The sequence below is a fragment of the Lissotriton vulgaris genome, chromosome 1_2, assembly GCF_964263255.1.
Source record: "Lissotriton vulgaris chromosome 1_2, aLisVul1.2, whole genome shotgun sequence".
Lineage (NCBI taxonomy): Eukaryota > Metazoa > Chordata > Amphibia > Caudata > Salamandridae > Lissotriton > Lissotriton vulgaris.
In genome coordinates this window covers 126921334-126945050 of record NC_141686.1, presented here as the reverse complement: position 1 = coordinate 126945050, position 23717 = coordinate 126921334, and the positions used below count along the sequence as shown (strand labels likewise).

General features: G+C 45.4%; 1 protein-coding gene across 1 annotated transcript in view; it reads right to left on the bottom strand.

Annotated features, from left to right (window-relative positions):
- Nucleotides 1-292: 292 nt before the first annotated feature.
- Nucleotides 293-23717, bottom strand: part of AGK (acylglycerol kinase) — a 226117-nt gene continuing 202692 nt past the window's right edge. The window contains exons 14-15 of the mRNA XM_086952969.1: nt 3243-3327; nt 293-2719 (exon numbers count right to left, since the gene is read on the bottom strand). Of these exons, the coding sequence (XP_086809095.1) occupies nt 2543-2719; nt 3243-3327 (262 nt within the window). The 3' untranslated portion in view covers nt 293-2542. The remainder of the gene's footprint in view (nt 2720-3242; nt 3328-23717) is intronic.

Genomic DNA, 23717 nt, shown 5'->3' with positions numbered 1-23717 from the left:
CCATCTAATATTAGCATTGATAATGGTCTAGCCATCAGCACCCATCTCCTATCCCCTCTTCTGATGGGCATCTGTTAGGTGTTTTACCAGCTCCTCCATCTCCTCTCAGTGGTAGAGCTCATACCTGTGTTCTATTTGAGACCAGAAAGTTGAACTTGTCTTCTGTAGTATGTAGTTTTAAGTGGTGGTATTGTGCTCACCTTTGAATTACTATTAAGAAGGAAAACAACGGCTCCTGTGGGATAACACAAAAAAGACTCTGGATAGAAATAACGCACAATGGCAATATGTGCTGTCTACACACGTATCTGGTCTGATATTTCATTGCATTGTTTATATAGACATAAGGAAAACCTAATACAATATACATACAAAAATATACACATAAATTAACAGGTGTTTTTAATGTCCCAGTGAAAGGATCATAGAACCTACACTACTATAGTGACATTAGTGGCATATAAAAAAGACGGTTTCTATTTTTCATTTGTTTCATCAAGAAGAGGTGACCATGTAGTGTATGTACAATTTGGTCATCAACAATTTAGACAATAGGAAACTGTTGTTTGTAGTCTGCCTCTTTGTACTGTCAACTGCGTTTCGACCCTTTGGGGATGTAGAGTCTCCTCAGGACTGAACAGTGTGGGGACACCTGTGGGAAATAATGGGGGAAGTGGGGGGTAATATTGGCTACGGACCATCTGGTTTAGATGTTTCTAATAGAGAAGAGAAGCTGTTTGGTAGAAGGTATTAAGTGTGTAAATACCTGAAGAGGGCCTTCCCTGCTAGTGAGAGAAGTGGTGGCACCGTTCTCTAAAGCCAGAATCCACCTTCCTATGCGTGCCGTGCCCTTCAGAAGTGAAGATAGAAGTGAGAGCCTTGTGGTCCGGAAGAATGGTGAAGTTCAGCCCCCACAGATAGAATTTAAAATGCTATATAGCCCAGAAGCACGCCAGAGTCACCTTTTCAACAACAGAGTAGTTTTTCTCTGCGTTTAAAAAGACAGCAGGACGCGTAGGCTATTATCCTCTCTTCCTTTCCGTTTCTTTGAGACAGGGTGGCCCCTAACCCTTTGTTAGAGACGTCTGTAGTGAGGATGTTTTTATCTAAAGGGTTCAAATGTCCCTAAAGCCAGCGAACTCAATAGCACTTCTTTGAGAGCATCCATTACACATTTGTGTTGCTCCTCCCATTGAAACTCATTGTTCTTCTTTACAAGTTCTGGCACCGGTTCACACTTGGATGAAAAGTTGTTAATATACTTTGCCATATATTCCATCAATCCCAAGAATGACTTGAGTTTGTCTTCGTTTCTTGGACAGGAGTGCCTTTCACCGTATTGAGAAAGCTGCTTTTCGGTCTAAACCCTTCTTCGAAAATAGTATGCCCCAGGTAGTAGACAGTCGTCACTCCTATTTTGTACTTGTTCTTCTGTACTGTCAACCCTGCTCCCATGAGCCTTTTGAACACAAGTCTAAGTGTATTGTCATGGTCCTCTATGGTGCGACCATACACCAAGATATCGTCCTGGAAACATTTAGTGCAGTTAACTCCTTCCAATATTTGCTGCATGGCCTTCTGGAACACAGCAGCAACGGATGCTAATCCAAACGGCATTCGTTTAGTTCATCCTGTCACTGGCAGACATCCTAAAGTGTCTGCTCACTTCAACTATGATTTTTTTCCTTGCACAATTTGACAAGATCTTTCATAGAATTTTAAACTCCCATCTTCTAGCCGCTTGGTAATCCCAGATACATCAGAGCTTCCACTTGTTACGTCTGACTCACTCCTGTCATTGCGCCATTCCTGGTTTCAAAGTTGCCTTTACCTTTATTGGATTCACTTATCAATTTCCTTAAAAGATATAGAATGGATGTAGGTATATCGATATGGTGAAATGTCTCCTTTTTATACTGAGCAGAAGCTTAAGGAGATTGTACACCCATAAGTTCCATCCGGCTCCGCCCTGATTTTCCTGGCCAGAGATGTATTTCCTCTGCTACACAAATTACTTGTACTATAAAATATGAAACTCTATATTATGGCTAACCACTTCCTCTCCAGTTTAATACAAATCAATTTAATAAAACAATTGATATTTTGATGCGTACCAAACATGACAGAGCAAATCCCACAAGTGTGCACTTTCTTGGACCAGACAGTGCCTTGCAATTAAGGTGCTGGATGCTTTTGTGGTTTATCTATGATCAACACAGGTAAAAATACTTGTTTTATGGTTTTATATTTCAGGGAGGACGGAGGCTTGTCATTGGCACTGAAGTCAGTTAGTAACAAATTAAGGTTGCTAATTCCATTGTCCGGGAACTGCAGTAACTCAGAGGAAAAGCCGTATAGAGGGAGCTGTTGTCCAATCTGTACTTGGTCTGTGCACCGCAAGTGGTCAATATCGAAACCATTAGAGAAAATAAGCATTCACTGAGGTCGCTGGAATTCACCTCGGCTAGAAGGAATCACTTGCATACACAGCCATGCCGGCGCCAGAAGACACTGGGAATACGGTGACCCTGAAGGGCTTTTCTCAGATCTGAGGAGCCTCCTGTGATGGTTCGCCTTCCGAAGAGGTCTGATTGCGCTGGAGATATTCCTGCTTTATCTTGGGGTCACAGAGGAAATGGAGCTTGCGGGGCAGAAGCTGAACCTCCACTGACATGGCATCGTACTCCTCAGCATCAATGCTGAAGAACCCTTCCGTGCCCTGTTGGTAGAAAAAAAGGATGAGTTACAGCAAATATCCCACCCAGAAACCACTCTTCACTGATACCTAGAGCATGCTGACCAGTTGGCCAGTGGCCAGATTTAAAGTGCTAAAAACCAAGGGGGAGAGAGCAAGCTTACCCTGCTTGATAATGTAATCCACAGAAAAAACTATCTCAAAAGTTGTGCGTTCGGCTTCAGAAAGAACACCACAATAGTTATTTTTATAACCAAGGCATACAATCATTGATCAACGAGCAAGAAATGAGATTGATTAGAGGACAGCCTTTCAGAGATGCTATAATCAGTAAGACGGCTATCATCAGGCGGTGATCCTTTTTCTGGATCTGCACAGTCCTTAGCTAGTCAACCACCGGATAGTCAAGCAATAATGACAGGTAAAGCCAGGCTGGGAGTGAAGAAGTGATACAAGCAGAGTGGAGTGTGAAGCAGATATTTATAAGTGATGGGAATGGACAGGGTAAAGGTGTCTATTGAACCTGGCGCATCCACGTTTCACTCACCTCCGGAAGCTGCAGGATGCACTGACTGGCCTGCAGAACCTGACTCCCTTCAGGACACAGCTGATGCTTGGTCATTCTCTGACTGCTGCTCAATAGAAAAGGGACAACAGAGTGGTTAGCCTTGGGAACAAGTACTCAAGTTCAAGATATACCTTGGGTTAAAAAACATTATGCACGATAAGCACTTGCCCAATCTTCTACTTTTTATGGTTTTGGTGGAGATTCCATACAATAAAAGTGAGCTTACTATGCCCTTTTACTGCTTCGTACGGTCACTGGAAATCAGGCCCTCATCGTGAGGGCAAAGTAGGCCATGGAAAGGTCTATAGGTCACGATGTTCTCATGTGGACAGATGAGTATTATAAACACTGATCTTTTCAGTGTGATGGATATTCATTTCGACCTCCCAAAATTCATTTTGCAGTGTGTTAGAAAAGACATACTGCTGTCTCCATTACCTCTTTCATTTAAGCAATTTTTTTAAATTGATTTATTGCATGCTAATACTGCCATTATGTAGAAAAGGCGTTACTCTTGTGCTATCAGACACAGCGCGCGCGCGTACGCGCGTATACACACACACACACACACACACACACACACACACACACACACACACACACACACACCAGTTTGAAATATCTTTATGTCCCTACTAAGTAAAGCATGGTTGCCAAAAAGGAAACAAAGGCAAAATGATTTGCCAAAGTCCTAAGATCCCTTACTAAGCACCAATTAAGAACTGTTTAATCTTGGATTGATGTCTGGTGGAGTTTACGTAGGCAACAGCTTATCGCAAAGAAGCGTTCTGGGTAATATCCTCCTAAATTCAAATGATTGTTACAGAGAAGAATTCTGATCCCAAAAGAGTGAGTCTCCTGCCCATGCAATAATGAAGATGGTCAGACGTGGACCCCTAAAGCTGGTAAGCCTAAAGTTTTGATTACACATGGTTACATTCTGCCTGTACCTCAGAGGTGAGGTCTACGCAGTTGTCTTTGAACAGAATGGACACCATTATCAGCATATGACAGAATATCAGCATATGACAGAATGTCAACATCTGCCATTGTCATACAAAATCTAAAGTGAATCCCTGGGAGAATTACCAATGGTTAAAACAGATTCAAGCATCCATCTATCAATCCATTTATTTCCATCCATCATTCTAATGGTACGGAACTAGGCCCACTTCTAGAAACATACAGCTCCCCTGCAAAGTACCAGTACGAGTACACAAAAAACATGGACCAATGCTTATAGGGTAATGGTGCTGGACGGTGGACTGTGTCTGCTCTTTGTCGGGGGTCAGCAATTTGAGCTTGCTTCTTCAGACTGTAGTGAAAAGTGAAGTAGACAAAAGTAGGTTGCACATTTGGCTCAATAAGAGTTAACGCATACATTAATTAGTATGAGTTCACAATCGCATTAACTCGCCTCATGCAGCTCTCAGAACCCAAGAATATCTGCTGAATTTTTACTAAAATTAGGGAAAGAAAATTTGTCTTCATCAAGGTGGCCACTTGCGACAAATGAGAATCGAAGGGAAAGGATATATGAATTATGCAATAGGAAAATAAGTTACTTACCTGTAACTTTGGTTCTCCAGAATTGGTAACTTTCATAGATTCTCATTCTTGTATCATTCCCAGTCGTAAGAATGGGAGCCTCAGCAAATAAAAAATAAGGAGTAGTTTCTGTCCTGTAACTCCAGTTCTGTAGTAGGGGTATCTCTGTTATATTCATAATCTAGTGAATAGTCCCGCCCATGTGCGTGGACCCCGGCAATCAAAAATAATCTCTTAAGTTGTCAAATCATGCAGAAACTGCAAAGACACTTAAGAGAGAATTTAAAGACAAATAATGCAGCCTATATCCACAGGCTACACTGTCCAGTACTTCAACTAGAAATTCCACCAAACAACACCACAAACAACACAGCCTGCCCAGTTTCTACCATAGAGAAACTTGCCTCCACCAGTAAAAGACTCTGGAATGATAGAGAGGAAGGCATGGACAGACAAGCCCCATATGCTGCCATTATGTGGCTTAAATAGGATACTGTGCCTTTAAGAGAACTTTCCAGAACTTTCTCCCAGTATCCCAGAATGCATAGCAGGCCCCTCTTACTTTCAGTTCTTTTTGAAGGCGTAGCACGCCAGACCTGTTGCATTCCTTACATGAAGAATTCTCTCCACCGGGGAGGAGGGCGGGCACTTATGACTATAGCAGAGATACCCCTACTACAGAACTGGAGTTACAGGACAGAAACTACTCCTTCTGTAGTAGGGGATCTCTGTGTATAGTCATAATCTAGTGAATAGAATGGCAAGCCCATCCCCACACCAAAGCGGCGGAGGAGAAAGAAATTAACACCACTATTGTGCGAACAGATTCCGCAGCGAAGCCTGTCCAACCTGAGCATCTGCCCTGGCATCAGTGTCCAGACAGTAATGTTTAGCACAGGTATGAACCGACTTCCAAGTGGCTGCTTAGCAGATTTCAGCAATCGGCACGTTACGGAGCAAGGCTTTCGTGGCAGCTTTGCCCCTGGTGGAATGAGCCTTAGGCTTACCTCCTAAGGTCTTATTAGCTTTTTGGTAACACAATTGTAAGCAGGACACAATCCACCTAGAAATGGACTGCTTAGAGGTAGCAAGACCCGTCTTGACCGACTCATAATTGATAAACAACTGGTCAGACCTACGAATATCTTTGGTTTTATCCAGATAAAATTTCAACACCCTCCTAACATCCAGGGAATGGAGAGACCTTTCCGCTGGAGATGAAGGATTCTGAAAAAACGTAGGCAAAGTTATGGTCTGGTTGACATGAAAATCAGAAATAACCTTGGGAAGAAATTTAGGGTGAGTACGCATAACAACCTTAGCAGCATGAAATACAGTATAAGGTTCTTGGCAACACAACGCCTGAATTTCACTCACCCTGCGGGCCGATGTAATGGCCACCAGGAACGCAGCCTTCCAGTACAAGTGCTGCAACGAAGCCTTATGAATAGCTTTTTGGTAACACAATTGTATGCAGGACACAATCCACCTAGAAATTGACTGCTTAGAGGTAGCAAGACCCGTCCTGACCGACCCATAATTGATAAACAACTGGTCAGACCTACGAATATCTTTGGTTTTATCCAGATAAAATTTCAACACCCTCCTAACATCCAGGGAATGGAGAGACCTTTCTGCTGGAGATGAAGGATTCTGAAAAAACGTAGGCAAAGTTATGATCTGGTTGACATGAAAATCAGAAATAACCTTGGGAAGAAATTTAGGGTGAGTACGCATAACAACCTTAGCAGCATGAAATACAGTATAAGGTTCTTGGCAACACAACGCCTGAATTTCACTCACCCTGCGGGCCGATGTAATGGCCACCAGGAACGCAGCCTTCCAGTACAGGTGCTGCAATGAAGCCTTATGAATAGGTTCAAAAGGCTCCTTCATCAACCTGGACAGCACCACATTCAGTTCCCATGAAGGCGAAGGAAGCCTGACAGGAGGGAATACTTTCTTCAAGCCTTCCAGAAAATCTTTGATCACAGGGATCTGGAAGAAGGAAGTCTGTGAAGGGCATTTCCTGTAGGCAGTCAATGCAGCAAGATGAACCTTAATGGAATGAACATTAAGTCCAGACTGCGCCAAATGTATAAGGTAAGGAAGGATGACATCTTCCTTGCACGTCGTCGGGTCATGGTTCTTAGACTGGCACCAGATACAGAACCTCTTCCACTTGTAAACATAGGAAGTCCGAGTGGACGGTCTCTTAGACTCCTTCAGTATGTCCATGCAATCTTCGGGCAGATTCAGATGGCCATATTGCACTATCTCAGGAGCCATGCCGCCAAACTCAAAGACGAGAGGTTGGGGTGTAACACCCGTCCCCCGAACTTCGTGAGAAGGTCCGGCCTGCACGGCAGCCGAATGTGAGGAAGGAGAGTCCGGTGAAGCAGGTCCGTGAACCACCACTGTCTGGGCCATTCCGGGGCAATGAGTACCATCCGAGCCCTGGACCGGGCCAGTTTGATGAGCACCGCCGGAATCAGGGGAATGGGTGGAAAAGCGTACAGAAAGCTGTTCGACCAGTTGATCCATAACGCATTCCCCAGCGTCCCCTGCTGGTAGTACCTGGAGGCGAAGTCTCGGCATTTGCTGTTTTCGGCGGTGGCGAACAGATCTAGGTCTGGAGTTCCCCACCTTGCGAAGACTTCTTCTAGTACGTCGTCCTTTTTTACCCATTCGTGGTTTTCCTGAACCAGTCTGCTCAGTCCGTCCGCCTGAATATTCTGCACACCTGGCAGATGGGTAACCGTTATCGTCAGTCCTCTGGCTAGGAGCCAGTGCCAGATCGTCTGCGCCTCCTGCGGCAGAGTGCGTGATCTCAAGCCCCCCTGCTTGTTGAGGTAATACATTGTGGTGGTATTGTCTGTCTGTACAAGCAGAGAGTTGGTCTGGAAGGACGGAAGAAAGGCCTTCAGTGCCAAGTGAACAGCTCGGAGTTCCAGGAAATTGATGTGATACGTGGCCTCCGTCGGGGACCACGTTCCTTGAATCTGTAGGTTTCCGGAGTGCGCTCCCCACCCCAGGAGAGAAGCATCCGTCACGACAGTCTGCATGGGAATGTCCTTGTGGAAGGGAACCCCTCTGAGGAGATTCTCCGCTGAACACCACCACTTCAGAGAATGAAGAGCATGCAGAGACAGTCGTATCTTGTCGTCCCGAGATCCTTTCCTCTGATCCCACTGGTCTTCCAAGCACTCCTGCAGCGGTCTCATGTGCAGCCGTGCGTGTGGCGTCAGGAAGATACAAGAGGCCATCGATCCCAGTAGAGAAGACACCGTCCTCACTGTTGTAGATGGAGTTGTCATAAGAGCCTGAGCCTTCCGAAGGAGTGATAATCGTCGCTCCTCCGAAGGAGACACGCTTGCTGACAGCGTATTGATGGAGGCTCCCAAGTACTGTATGCATTGGACCGGAGTCGGGACAGACTTGGACATGTTGATGTGCAGCCCCAGCTTGTTCAAGAGAACGCACGTCTTCTGGAAGTGTGCTCCCGCTTCCGAGAAGGAGGATGCCTTGATCAACCAATGGTCCAGGTACGGGTAGACAAACACCTTGTTCTTCCGTAGGTGTGCTGCTACCACCGCCGTGCACTTCGAGAATGTTCTCGGCGCAGACTTTAGTCCGAATGGGAGTACTGTGTATTGATAATGATTGGCGCCGACTTGGAACCGCAGGAACTTCCTGTGTTTGTGTGCAATGGGCAAATGGAAGTACGCATCCTGTAGGTCTATAGCACATAGCCAGTCTCCCTGTTGCAACTGAGGATAAATCTGAGGCAACGACAGCATGTGAAACTTTTCCCTGCGAATCCATCTGTTTGCCTGTCGCAAGTCCAGAATGGGCCTGAACTCGTTCTTGTCCTTCTTGCGAACCAGGAAGAACCGGGAGTACAGACCTCTTCCTCTCTGAGACAGAGGTACTTCTTCTATCGTCCTTTTCCTTAACAGGATATCTGCCTCCGCCTGAAGCTCGCGCAGCTGAAACTGCGAGCTGACCGGTGGAATTGCTGGAGGCGGGCTGGTGAACCGAAGACTGTATCCATTGTAAACAATATTCAGCACCCACTTGTCCTGAGTAATTTTTCTCCACTCTGCCAGAAAAAATTTAATGCTTCCCCCTACCGGAGTGGGTAACAGATCCGGGGGAAGTAAGTGCTCAGGGCCTAGACCCAGCCGGGCCTTTGGTCGCTGGTGTCGACTGTTGGCCTCCTCTGCCCTTCTGGCGTTTCTGGAACGGCTTACGGAACTGTTGAAGTTGCTGTGACTGTCCCGAAGGTTGGCCACGTCCTCTGCCTTGCCCACCGAACCGCCGTTGGAATGGGCGGTACGATTTCTTCACTTCTTTGGGCTTTTCCAGGCCCACAGCCGTGAGTGTTTCGTCCTCCGCCTTCATGCGGGCCATTTCGTCATCCGCATGTTTCCCAAAAAGGGTCTTGCCAGAGAATGGAAGGTTGGCTACCCTTTGCTGTGCGTCCGGTTTAAGTGACGTAAGGCCGAGCCAGGCGTGACGGCGCTGGTAAACTCCATGGCAAAAACCATGTGCCGCTAACAGGGATGAGTCTGCTGCAGCGCTGATAATCTGATTCGCTACCAGCATCCCTTCATTCAGCACTTCCTGGAAGTCCTCTCGCTTCTCGCGAGGCAAGTGTTCCGCAAATTGCTGGAGGGAGTCCCAGACGGCGCGGTCGTAGCGTCCCAACAAAGCCGTGGCACGTGCAGCCTTCATAGAGGTCGCCGAAGTTCCACATACTTTCCTTCCAGCTGAATCCATCCATCTAGACTCTTTGTCCGGGGAAACCGTGGATGACGGGGTGGTGGCATGTTTGCGGGCCGCCGTCACAATTACAGAATCCGGAGGAGGTTCCGCCCTTAGAAAGGCCGGGTCCGAATCGGGAGCCCAGTATTTTTTCAGCAATCTTGATGGAGCCGCCTTCGTCACCGCAGGAGTGAGGAAAAGGTCCATGGCCAGTTCCTCCAGGCCCGGCACCAGAGGCAGCAGCGGACGAGACAGGTGTTTCTGGTGCAGTGTCTCGAAAATCACTGATGTCTTAGGCTTGGGCACCGTCAAAGATATGCCCAACTTTGCAGCTCCTCTCAAAAGAACATTGTGGAAAGCCACCAGGTCATCAATCGGAGACACCCTCGTGTCCGGTGATCCCGACAAGGTCGGAGAGTAGTCCCTGAGGACCTCGTGCGAGAGCGAGATCTGTGCCTCCTATGGCGGTGTCTCGACCGCGTGGATGACCTGTGGCGCGATCGCTCCTTTCTCCTAGAGCGAGAGCGTGATCTGCCGGCCCGTGGACGCTCCACAGGTTTCCGTGGGGGCGTCTTCCTCGGTTCCTCCTGGGGTCTAGGTTTCGGGGTCCCCTTAGGAGGTGTCGGCAGAGGAGGTAATGATGTGGACCTCGGCGGAGGGACAGGAGGTATCACTGACCGAGGGGCAGGCCCATGCGGTGGAAGCGACCTAGGCCGAGTTGGCGTGTACACCACCGAGTACACCGAACCCGGTGACTCCTTCGGCGAAGGGGACTGTGACCCAGCCCCTTCAGCAGGCGATCGCTTCCTCTTGCGGCCTCCACTAGATCCAGCCTGACTTCTGGCCCCAGAACTCCTCTTGCGCCGCTTAGGAGAGGAGGAGCGACTCCTAGACGCCGATCTCTTCTTTCTCGACGTCGAGCGTCGCTTATCCGGCGTCAAACGCCGCATCCACGTCTCCGGTGTCGAACGCCGCCTCCACGACGTCGATCTCTTCATCCACAACGTCGAACGCCGCCTCCGCGACGTCGACCTCTTACTTCTTGACGTCGAACGCCGCCTCCGCGACATCGACCGTTCCATTCTCTACGGCGAGCGCCGATTCCTCCTTCTCGAGGTCCTCGACATCGAGGAGACCCTCGACGCCGACCGTTGTCTCGACGGCGATCGGCGGTGTCGCCTCGGCGGCGAGCGCCGATGCTTGCCGCTCCGTCTTCCACGTCTATAGGTCGACTCCGACGTCGACGATGACGATGAAGATGCCGTCGACGGTGGTTTCGACGGCGGCCTATCCAGGCCCTTCGACGTCGAATCTTCACCCCGTCTCGACCCGGAGCCCCGGGGAGATGGGGAACACACCGTCGTCATCCCTCTCGACGTCGTCGTCGATGCAATCGACGCCGACGGAGACTGGGACCGTTTGCTGGCCTTCCTGCCTCTGGGGAGCCCCCCAGAGGCCTCAGCAGAGGCAGAGGGAACCTTCCCAGCCTGCCCAGACCCACCTGCAGCCTGCAGTCGTCTTTCTTCCAGGCCTTGAAGCCTAATCTTCAGCCTGTCCCTCAGGGTCCTTGCTGAAAACTGCTGGCAGATGTCACAGTCTTCAGGGACATGTGTGTCAGGGAGACAGACGATGCAGACGTCGTGTGGATCACTCTTGGCCTTATTCCTTCCACATGCTGGGCATTTGTCGAAAAGACCAGGCATTTTAGAGCCCTAAAAAGCCTGAACCAACACACAGGAGAGAAGAGAAGCACCAAGAAAGATATACTCAAACACTTTTAAACAAAAAAGTGACAAAAATCCAATAAATCCTTGAAACAAGGGAGAGCTCAATGCCAGGGTCCTGTTAGCAGGAGCCGGAAAAAATAACTGAAAGTAAGAGGGACCTGCTATGCATTCTGGGATACTGGGAAAAAGTTCTGGAAAGTTCTCTTAAAGGCACAGTATCCTATTTAAGCCACATAATGGCAGCCTATGGGGCTTGTCTGTCCATGTCTTCCTCTCTATCATTCCAGAGTCTTTTACTGGTGGAGGCAAGTTTCTCTATGGTATAAACTGGGCAGGCTGTGTTTGTGGTGTTGTTTGGTGGAATTTCTAGTTGAAGTACTGGACAGTGTAGCCTGTGGATATAGGCTGCATTATTTGTCTTTAAATTCTCTCTTAAGTGTCTTTGCAGTTTCTGCATGATTTGACAATTTAAGAGATTATTTTTGATTGCCGGGACTATTCACTAGATTATGACTATACACAGAGATCCCCTACTACAGAACATAGCAGTAGGTACAAAGAGAAAGAAAGGCCTAGGCCTCCTCTCATTTTGTAGCATAGCCACCTCTTTTTGTAAAAGAGCCCAAAAACATGTAACAAGCAATCAGATTAGCCTCACCCCATAGAACCTTCCTGAGAGAGCCTTAGAGCCTCAGATTTTTGTAGCCGTTGTGTAACCGTAACCACAATCGCTGAAGGCTGAGCTTTCCCACAGGTGGAGGGTGGGAACATGAGAATCTATGAAAGTTACCAATACTGGATAACCAAAGTTACAGGTAAGTAACTTGTTTTATTACTCTAGTATTGGAACTTTCATAGATTCCCATAGCTTGTATCAGAGTAGCTAGCATTAAACAAAAAAGCACATTTTGAGACATAAAAACGGAAATAACTCTGTATCCATACTTTCATAAGAAGTCAACAGACATTGAAACAGTAGTCAGTAAACATTATCAGATACAAAATGTGCAATAATAGGAAGGAGGGATAGAAGGGAAAGCTCACCGCTCATTGGAAGAGGTTCCGCAGGACTGCTTGCCCCACTGCCGCTTCACTCCTTGTGGAAGAGTCCAAGCAGTAGTGCTTTGATAAAGTGTGGGCACTGCTCCATGTAGGTGCCCTACAAATATCTTTAATAGGGACTCCAGCGAAGAGAGCAGCAGATGATGAAACTGAGCTTGTGGAGTGAGCTCGTACACGTCCTCGCGACTTACCCGCCGCTTGGTGGCAATAGCGAATTGCACTAGAAATCCAATGAAAGATTCCTTGTTTTGAAAGGGGAAAACCTTTCCAAGTTGCACTAAAAGCAACAAAGAGTTGTGAAGATTTCCTAAAATGTTTTGAGCGCTCCAGATAACATTTCAGACACCTCTGGATATCCAAGGAATGAAGAGACCTTTCTGCTGGAGTCGTAGGTCGAGGGAAAAAAGATTTTAGAACAGGTTCATTCAAATGAAAATCCGAAGGGACCTTTGGAATAAATTTCGGATTTGTTCTTAGAATTACAGTGTCGTTTTTTAACTGTAAAAAAGGTTCCATAATGGTGAGAGCTTGAAGTTCCCCAACCCACCTAGCTGACGCCAAGGCTAAGAGGAGGGCCACTTTTCATGACATGAAATTTAACAACCGCTCTATGAATAGGTTCAAAATGAGGTCTCATGAGATGAGCCAGAACCAAGTTGATTTGCCACATTGGAGGCGGAGGCCGAACTGGGGGGAAAACCCTAAAGAGTCCTTTCAGGAATTGTTTGACAATCCTTGCAGAGAAGGACCAGAGGCGGTCCGCCTGAATCTAGAGATGGCTGCCAGGTGTACCTGACTGAGGAATGTGCAAGGCCTGACTTGGCCAGAGATAGAATGTATGGCAATATCTGATGAGGAGCAGAAGAGAACAGATGAAGGTTTTCTCAAAATTCCACGGACCTGATAATTCTCGCCTCGGTGCCTATTCCAAACATGGAGTCCCACTCTGCAACTCTGGGCAATAGCTTGCTTAATCTCCACAACGGCCCCCACAACGCTAAGGATGTCTGGCCTTCACCTTGGGGGTGCCCAGGAGTGGACGCCTCACAGGGAAAGCCAGGACGGGTTCCACAGCGATATTCGTACAAGCGGCTTGAGACCCTTGCAGGTGAGTAGTGCACTATACAAGTATCAATTTACATTTACATTTTACCTTTACGTCAAACTTGGTATCTTCAAGGTATAAATATGCCCACACTTGCCAAAGCAAACACACGGTGGTTTGAAGCAGTTAGACTATCTACTTGCCCGAAGCGCCCTGCTACTGCAAGTGCCGAAGGAAGCCGACCCTCCAGCAGACGCACTGAGAGAGACGCTGTCTTTTCTCCTGCCGAGAAATCCAGCTCCAATGTTTCCAAGCTACCCTCGCGGGTTGTTGGGAAATCGAGTCCTGAGCCTGACCTTCTTCATTCCAAATCAAGGTACGGAGCGGATTAGACCCTAAGAGAAATCTTGGACAGATTCTTGGCAAAGAATACTACATCTATGTTACACCTCACTTACTTCTTCCCTCGTACTAAGCTTAGGGTAGGTACATCGGGGTAGGCGTATTTTAGTAGCACCAGTTGAGTACTTTTAGCCTCTATTATTTATGTATGTATTTATCTATGGTTTAGGAACCATACAATGCTCTTACAGTATTATTTTATCCTACTCTTTTTACTGTATGCATTATATTTTGCAACCAGTTTTACGATTGTAGCAGTTAATTTCTTATGCTTGAGAAAGAAGACTGTTCATTAAATTCTTTTATTGAAAACGCCCGTCTCTCTATATCTCTGCACCTCTGGTGAAACGAAGCATGCATGATTGACTGAGTGAAATATCTATCTATTGTTTCCACGACTCTGAAGATCAGTTTTATCTTGGGGAAACAAAGTTGTCATGTTTATGCAGTTGTCAGAAACTAAATCCCTTCTTGTGAACTCGAGAAAGTTTCTAGTGACCTCTGAGCTAGCGGGCACTCACAATTAAGTCTAATATATTCGATAGAGACCTAGTAGACATAAGTCCTACGCCACATCTATAGGATATATTATTCCAATGCGCAGAGCCTGTTGGGAATATAGGAACTACACTACATTGGGACTTAGGTGAAACGGCTGTTCTTGAGAGAGCAGGAGAAGCTCTGTTAACCAGAATTGGCGGGGCCACGCCGGCGCTATTAAAAATCGTTCTACAGGGTTCTGTCTTGAGTTTTCTGAGTAGCCTTGGTATCAGGGGAATTGGAGGAAAGGCGTAAACAAATGCTCCTGACCAGGCCATCAAAAGAGCATTCCCCAACGAACCGCAATGGTGATCCCTGCTTGTATAGAACCGGCATTTCCTGTTTTCTGGGGTAGCAAACCGGTCTATAGACGGAGCGCCCCAACATGTGAAAATCTTGTAGAGAGTGTCCTGATCGAGTTCCCACTCGTGACAGACCGATTTCAGATGACTCAATGCATATGCTGTCGTGTTGAGGGTACCTGGGAGATGCTCTGCTGAGAGAGTGATGTCTTGGAGAATTGCCCACTCCCAAATTTCCTGGGCCTCTTTTGAAATAGGTTGAGATCTTCGATGGAAAGCCTTGAAGCAAGTCGTATCCAGAACGGATCCTAGAAACTTGGCCGCCCTGGACAGAAGAAGGACTGATTAGTCCTTGTTGACTTGAAGACCTAGATGACTGAAAAGCTGAATGCATCTTTTGACTGCTCTGGTAGTTGCTTGAGAAGATGGAGCTTTTATCAACCAATCATCCAGGTAGGGAAAAACCCATAAAGACTGCTTTCTGAGAAACGCTGCAACTGGGGCCAATACCTTTGTGAATATCCGCAGAGCGGATCTGAGTCCGAAAGGCAGGACCTTGAATTGAAAGTGGCTCTTGGCTACTGTGAAGAGTAAAAATCTCCTGCGAGCTGGGTGGATAGGGGCATGGAAGTATGCGTCCTCGAGATCCGAAGTCGCCATGTAATCTCCTGGATTCAGAAGTCACAAGATATCCTGAAGAGATACCCTTCGAAACTGGAGTTTTATGAGATCGGTGTTGAGCTTCCTCAGGTCTAAGATTGGGCGCCATTTTTCCTCCGTCATGCGAACCAGGAAAAACCTGGAATAGAACCCATCTCCTCGTTGAGATAGATGTACTGGCTCTATTGCTCCCTTGATGAGCAGTTGACGAGCTTTGAGACGTAGAAGATGTAGATGTAGATGTTTTGATTCTGTGGTGTGAGGGGCTCTGAATGGTGGGAGGTTTTGAAATTCTAATGTGTGGCCAAACCGGATGATATTGAGGACCCACCAATCTGATGTTATGATCTTCCAGCTGTGGAGACATTGTGATATCCTGCCCCCTACTGATTGTACAAGGGGTGAAGGAACAGTAGGCAGAGCCGAGAAGCCGCTATTGGCGTTTAGAGGTATCTCTCCCTTGACGCAACTGTCGACCTGCATAAGGTTGGCGAGAGAAAGATGCCGACTGGCCTTGGTGTTGAGATTACTGATGTTTGTATGATTGCGAAGATTGTGAATAGGAGGAGTAGCGTTGTTAGTATCCTCCTCTGTAGGTAGAAAAACCTTTTCCTCTTGCTCCCCGGAAAGACACTTTGCAATATCTCAATGTCCCCAAGGACCTTGCAGTTTGTGTACTTTTTGATGTCTTGTAGAGCATCGTCTATATGCTTGCCAAAAAGCATGTGTTCATCAAATGGCAAATCCAAAATCTTATTTTGCTCCAGCCTTGCCGTCTTAGGACAACTGACCCTGCCAATGCGCGAAAAGCAGTTGTGGCAAAGTCCATCGCACAATCGATAATTTCTGAGGAAGACTGCTCTTCCTCCTCTAGGATCTTCTTCGCGTCAGCCTTAGAACTATCTGACAGTTGATCTATAAATGGAGACAAGTAGCACCAAATTTCGCGATCATATCGTCCCAAAATGACAAGTGCATTGGCAGCTCTAACAAGGAGGCTGGACATAGAGGAAACCTCTTGCCCACATTGACCAGATGCCTGCTCTCCCTTACAGGTGGTGTGGTAAGTGGTGCCGATGGATTTTTTGACTTTCTTTGAGTCGCCTGAGAGATAACAGTGTCCGGCTTGGGTTGACCAACCAGGCAGGCGGGACTATTGTCACGAGCCCTATATTTTTTCTCCAGTCACGGAAGAAGAGGGATGACGGTAACTGGAGACTGTATCACTTTAATTACCTCACTCCATACATGCTCCACAATCAGGATAGAACAGATTGATTTTCTAGAACGCTCCTTGAAATCATAAAGAAAACAGTCCGACTGTACCACAGGAATGGGAAGGCCGAACCTCTTGGAAGATCTCTCCATAAGATTATGGAAACCTCCGATGTCTGCTGGAGGAGAATCTATAGGATCAGGTGATGGTGAAGCCGGATCTGGAATGATATATTCATCCCATTCCCTATCCGGATTAGGGACCTGTTCCACATTCCGGTCATCATCTGATGATCATCATCATCAACCTGCCCTGCGAAGATATTATGTTCCGATGGTTCCTGCTGCGGAGGTTGAGCCTCTGTAGCAGCAGAAGTAGACAGAGGTGGTGGTGGCTGTTGCATGGATAGTTGATCAGAGGCCTGAGAAGGAAATCTCCTCTTGTAATCCAACAACATGATTTGTAAATCACTTAAAAGTGAAGACGGCATAGCCACCATACCCTGATGTGACTGTTCTTGAGGTCTATCCTGTGGAGGGAATTGTTGTTGTTCTAAGTAATATTCATCAGAATCTGAGTCCTGGCATTTCACCTGAAGTTGGGATGGACTATACGCATCTCCATAAGGACCTTCTTCCTCCTCTGAGTATTCCCCGTCCAAAAGCAATGCTGGAGGCAATGGTGTCACCCTTAGCGGAGATGTCATTTCAGGAATAATTTGGAGTCTTTTGATAGAACTTTTGACTTTTTGTATCGACGACGTGGTCGTCGACGATGTCGTCGTCGAAGGAATCGTTGTCGGAAAAAGGACCGTCGTCGGCGATGGGCTAATCGTCGACCGTACCGTCGACGAGCTTGATGTCAGTACCATTGTTGCCGTTGACTGACATTGTCGTTGACGACGTCGTCTTCGTCGACAGCAAAGTCATTCTCGTCGACATTGAGGTTGTGAACATCGTCAACGACAATGACGTCGACATTGAGATTGTGAACATCGTCAACGACAATGTGATAGGAACCTGTAACGTCGACAGAGTCGTCCTCGAAGGAGCTGCAATAGACCCCGGGTGAATTTTAGATGCCGTCATCGACGTATCTGATGATGTCGTCGTCGACATCATTTCTTCTCAGATTTTTGCTCCTGAGGTGCAGATGTTGGTTTCTTGAACACTTTTGCCTTTTCAGTCGGTGGAGAGGCAGCAGAAGGTCCATGGCTCACCTTCTGAGCAGAAATAAACCTCAGGAACAAGTCCCTCCCTCTCCTTTACAACTCGGTGAGGAGATTTTTTGGGACAGGGCCTGTCAGACCTATCAGAGATCTTTTGAGAGGCCTTAGCAGGAGATTCAGTCGAAGTTGAAGGGGAAGACCTACCCCTCTTTTTAGACCTACTTGAAGATGTAGCTGAGGAGGAATCTCCACTGTCACTAGAAATTACTTTTTTCCGTGACTTCATCTTCTGTAACCAGGTCACAAGCTGTCCTTCCCTGTCTCTCAGAGTCTTAGTAGAGAAGATCCTGCAGATCTTACAATCAATGGCCTTGTGATCAGGGTACAAGCAATAAATGCAGTCCTTATGCTTGTCCTCAATGTAAAGCCATTTTTTTTTTTAGAACAAGTAGCACAGGCCTTAAATAAAGCCTTCTTTTCCTTATCTGACATCCTGAAGAGAATAAAGTTAAAATCCAAAAGTTGTAGAGAAATCTGAGCAGAGCTCAGTGGAGACTCCCTTAGCACAAGTGCGGTAGAAAATCTGAGACTCTCTCAGGAAGGTTCTATGGGGTGCGGCTAACCGGATTGGTTGTTACATGTTTTTGGGTTCTTTTACAAAAAGAGGTGGATATGCTACAAAATGAGAGGAGGCCTAGGCCTTTCCTTCTCTTTTGTACCTACTGCTATGTTATTTTTCATTTACCGAGGCTCCCATTCAGACGACGGGGAATGATACAAGCATGGGAATCTATGAAAGTTCCAATACTGGAGTAAATACGTTATTTTACCTGGCATAGCATAAAGAAGAAGGGTTTGCAAGTTTTCCCAGTCAGAAACCTTAAAGGTGATGTCCTGTCTCACGACACACAAATCTCTAGGCATGCAGTAAAGGCCAAATGCAAAGCTATGCAAACCCACAGTGGACATTGCATGCACTCCTCTGTAGTGTAGTACCTATTTTCCCTATAGGCCCTGCGCATTGAAATAACATAAACAGCAGTGTAGACGTAGAAGTGCGGTCTTCCAGGTCTCTACTGACTATGCTAAACTTAATTGGGTTTGTACCAACTAGCTCAGAGGTCACTGGAAACTTTCTTGACTGAATAGGGAGTGATCAGCTCCCCTGGCTCAGACAAGAAGGGATTCAGTTTTCCAACAACCGCATATACATGACAACTTTGCTCCTTAGAATAAGAGTCAATCTCTAGAGGTGTGTGAAACAATAGACAGCTATTTCACTCAGTCAGTTGTGCAGATTACTTTCACCAAGATGCAGAGAATAGAGAGACGGGCGTTTTCAATAAAAGGTATTATTTATTGAACAGTCTTTCTTCTCATGCAAGAGAAATGAATTGCCACAATTGCAAGACTTGTTATTATAAAAAGTGCGTACAGTAAAAGGAGGATTGTGAAATAATACTGTAAAAGCATTGATATGGTTTCTTAGCCATACAATAGTTAAAATGAATAAAATATATACATTCATATATACATTAGGCTAACGTACTCAACTGGTGCTTCTAAGTACGCCTACCCCAATGTACCCGACCTAAGCCGAATACTTGGACGGGAGTAAGTAAGTAGCAGTTTAGTTAAGTTGGTTTTGCCAAGGATTTGCTTCAAGAATTCTCTCTAAGGGTTTAGTCAACACTATACCTCTGGAATAGAATGTTGGAGGTCTTGTATCTCCTTTCAGGACTCGATATCCCAGTCACTCGCAAGAGTAGGCTGGAAACGCCGGAGCTGGATTTTCTCGGCAAGAGAAAAGACAGCGTCTCTTACAGCGCGTCAAGGAGGAGGAGGGGCAGCGTCCGTGGGCTGCTTGTATCTACTGGGCTCTGCAAGGGACAGCTGTTCTGCTCCTGTATTCACCACACCATCGTTATCGACGTCGCGTTTGCTTAAGGCAACGTTGGTAATATTTATACCTGAAAGGTACCTTGTTTGACGTAAGTTTTTGGACATAAGACGTCAATAAGGATGTCACTAGGAAGTGATCGTCCTTTCAGTGCTCATTAGAGTTCTATTACTAATCAAAACATAGCAAGCGGGGCTTTCCCAGGTTGCTGGGTTTTATCTTGTTGAAGAACTCGGAGTGTAATCTAGGAATCTAAGATAGTGGCTTCTGCTGTGTCATCTACTTAATGAGCTGCCGGGCGAGTTTCAGAAATATGGCTGAAAATATGGCTCTGATCGTTTATGCTATTATAGGGGTATGAATGGATTATAGCCGTAGAGGGGCATAAGGTCACAGTATTGATCGGGGCCCTAGATTAGAACACGACACCCACTCCACGAATTTATGTCCATTAAATTACTAAAAACTAAAGCAATAAGATGTATGTGTAACATTACCACCCCAAAATACATATTCGCATTTGAAATGGCTTATTTGAAATACATGGAAATATAGGTACTGTACGTCTTTAAGCATAGAAATCATTCAAAATTATAGCATATGTAATCCGTGAACGATTTTGCGAAAAAAAAAAATTACACATGAAATATCTCTTTATACAGAAAAGAAGGGCGAGATAATTTCATCACATAGAAATGCAATTGCTGTAACATGTGCTAGAGGCTGAGGTAAAGTTATTTTGTCTCTAGATTTACCTAAAAATAGAAGTTCTGTTCTTTATGAATAGTTCTACTTTAAGCAAAGAATTTGCGCCAGAAAAAGGTAAATATTTTGAAAAATGTTCAAACCAAAAAAAAAAACTTTTCATAGTGAACGGGGGAATAGACTTCCAACGCTTTTCAGTAGTTTTTGTTGATCAAAACTGAAGGCCGAATTCAGAGTTCATGGGAACGCTGTGTGTCGGAATGTTTTCCAAAAATTATTATTTCTGTTCAGGGGAGAACATCATATCAGACAGGCTCTCAAAGAATTGGTCTACAAAATCAGGTGACAGTTCGACCAAGTTCGATAACGCTGTAACCTGGCAGGTGTGAGAATGATTGCTATCATCGGTGTCTGGATCAGCAATGCTCACAGAAGGTCGTACCTGGGTGATGTTGCTTTTATTTCTTGCTCCACTGTCACCACCTAGTCGTAGCACAGGAGTCTCAACGAATGCCGTCATCAGGATTGGTAGCCGCTGGGGACAACACAGAGCATGAGCCGTTACAGGACTTAGCAAAGTATCGATATCCATTGGTACTGCTGATGGAAGTGCAAGACCGGTGTCCAACACGCATTCATCTCTGCATAGCATACATCGAAGCACAGGTAAGATGCAGGTCTGCCATATAGGTCTGAATGAAAGAAACCAGGTCATGTTCAGATCTCTCAGCCTGGCCAATCCAAGGACTCTAGTTATGCGGTCCCGGTAGCGTACTGCTAGGATCGTTTCTTCCATCCTTGCCGGAGTCATGTCTGTGTTTTGGCTTGCCATATCGGAGCAGGAGGGTCAAAAATAAAATACCTGCTACAAGTCCCAAAATCAGGGGTATGCCGCCTAAGACTGAATGGGCAAAATTGGGAATGTTTCCCAGAATTGCTTTGAATGGTGTTAACAGTCCCGAAAAAATCGTCTTAAATACGCCTGGGATGCCTATGGCACTGGACATATTTAGAATTTGGCTAAGCATTTCTGTGAAATGCACGGGGCAATTTGTTGATGAAAGGTCATGAATCTCCGAAGCCGTCCTTGCAACTTGGAGATCATACGTCTCTTTTGATGACGTAATGGGCACTGTTGTCTGCAAAAGCACAGACTTCATTCTGCTTAAAGTATCAATTCGTATAGAAGAGACATTCAAACGAGGCCATATGGGAGTCTCGGAGTCTCCAGGGCCGTTTGGAAACAATGCTTGCATACAGCATTTGACCATGGAAGTTACTTGTACAAGATATGCTTTCCCTGGCATAAGGCCACAACAGCTGTGATCCGTTATTAGAATGTAACTCCTGTTCGAGAGTTGCTTAAAGAAAGGCTCTATCTGCTTTGCAGGTGTGACATGTTGGTGGCATGAAAGGTTCTTTGAATTTCCTTCACAGGCCCCGTGTAAATTAATACCTTGGCACAAAAGTATACCGCTTAGTGAATGTTTGCAGTTTTCACCACTAAGAAATACATTTTTGTTGCGGTCACTATAGCATGTGTGTGTATATGGTAATTTCCATGCTGACTTAATGTACCCTTTACCCAATCGTTCATACTGGCCAGTCGGTATGTATTCAAGGCAATTTTTAAATCGGAAAGTTGTTAACGGAATTGTGATAATCCTGTTTATTATCCATTCAATGACAGGACTTTCTGACATTGTCAATGGTAATCTCTCAAGTTTTTCGATGCTCAGGATTGTATAGTCTGCTCCTTTCTGTGCCAAGCTTATTTGTTTATCAGTAAGGTTAAAGATGGAAAATAATGACGTTGTGTTGATTAAACGCCATGGCACATAGCCTGAACGAAGATTTTGCAGCGTCCAGCCTAACTGTACAATAGAACGCAATTGTGACTGGCCATGCTGTAACATTAGCAAGTCTTTGTCTATTATATCTATGGCAGATGATACAATATTGTCCAGTGAATATATTCTGGAGGACAGAGTCATTAACCCATTGTCCACAACAGAAAGTGATTTTTCCAAATTAATACGATCAATTTCTCGTATTTTTTCAGCTGTTTCAATTTGAGTTACTTTCTAAGCCTCGTTGTAAGCCGCATATATACTGGTCGCTATGAAACGTTTTTGACGCTGTCTGCGAGGTCCCAGAATGAAATCGCGCAAATCAGCACCATCTTTAAGGAAAGGTAAGTGCTGCTTAATTTCTGCCAGTGTGGATGATTCTAGCCATTCGAGGCACAGCTTCCCTACACTGTATGTTGTTACTATCCCTGGATGTTGTCTCTGGGAGTATCTAGGGTCTGGTCTGTACATTGTTAACCCCTGTGTTTTGTTCAGGAATCTATCTTGACAGTTATTCGTGTCAGTAGGCCAGATTAACCACTTTTTCCAATCAGGATGTGTTCTGTTTAGATGTAAAATTCGAGATACGTCTATTTCAACTTCTGTTGTTGCATTATCAGGTATTGGATTTGGAATAGACGGTTTGTTAAGGTCTTTAATCTTAGCTAGGCCAAGACAGGTTGTTTGGTGAATCGTGTCATTTAAGAACATTATTTGTTCTGGGATCATGCAGGCTCGAAGTAATGCTTCTAGGCCTTGTACCTGCCAATCTTTTGTACCCCAGATGGTTTTTGTTTCAATGTTATTTTTCCAAAAATCATTTTTTCATAAAATGCTTCTGAATATATCAATTTAGTATTTGTCAACATTGTTTTCAATCATGTTTTATCCAACAGTTTAAAATAAAACGTTTCTGCATCACTTGTATTAAACCCTGAGAAGTACTGGAATTTCTCATAGAATGTTTTAGAACTGCTTTTAAGTGGAGTAGCACAATGTTCCCATTGGTTATATTTAAAAACATTTCTAGGTTGTGCAGATTTATGTAAGTAATGGTCTCCGTAATGTGAGAAGCAATACATTTGTTCATAATTAGACGAACCTTGTAAATAATCATGTTCTGTAAATCTTGCTGACAACACTAAATCAGACATCATATTATTTATACTTTCAAAATCCCAATCATCAGAAAATGTACTTGGTTTTACAAAGTCACTTAAGGAAACCTTGAACTGGTGGGGATATTTCAGGATTTCAACCGGACCATATACTTCATAGTCAGTTTTGTCCCATACTACCCCGCAGGGTATTGGAATGGCTGTGACATTTACTGTTGATAGTTCTCTTTTCTTCACGTGGGATGATTTGTGTGGTTTTAGGACCAAGTTGATGTTCTGACTTGCTGTATCCATTGAACTGTATTTTCCCTCAATGAATTTTCCCAAACAAAGTACCATGATGAGCCAAAGCAGGAGGAAAAATACACCTAGACCAAATCAGAACTCTAACCATGGAGAAATAAGGTAAATTTCCTTGAGTTGATGAAAGAGTTCTGTTGCTTT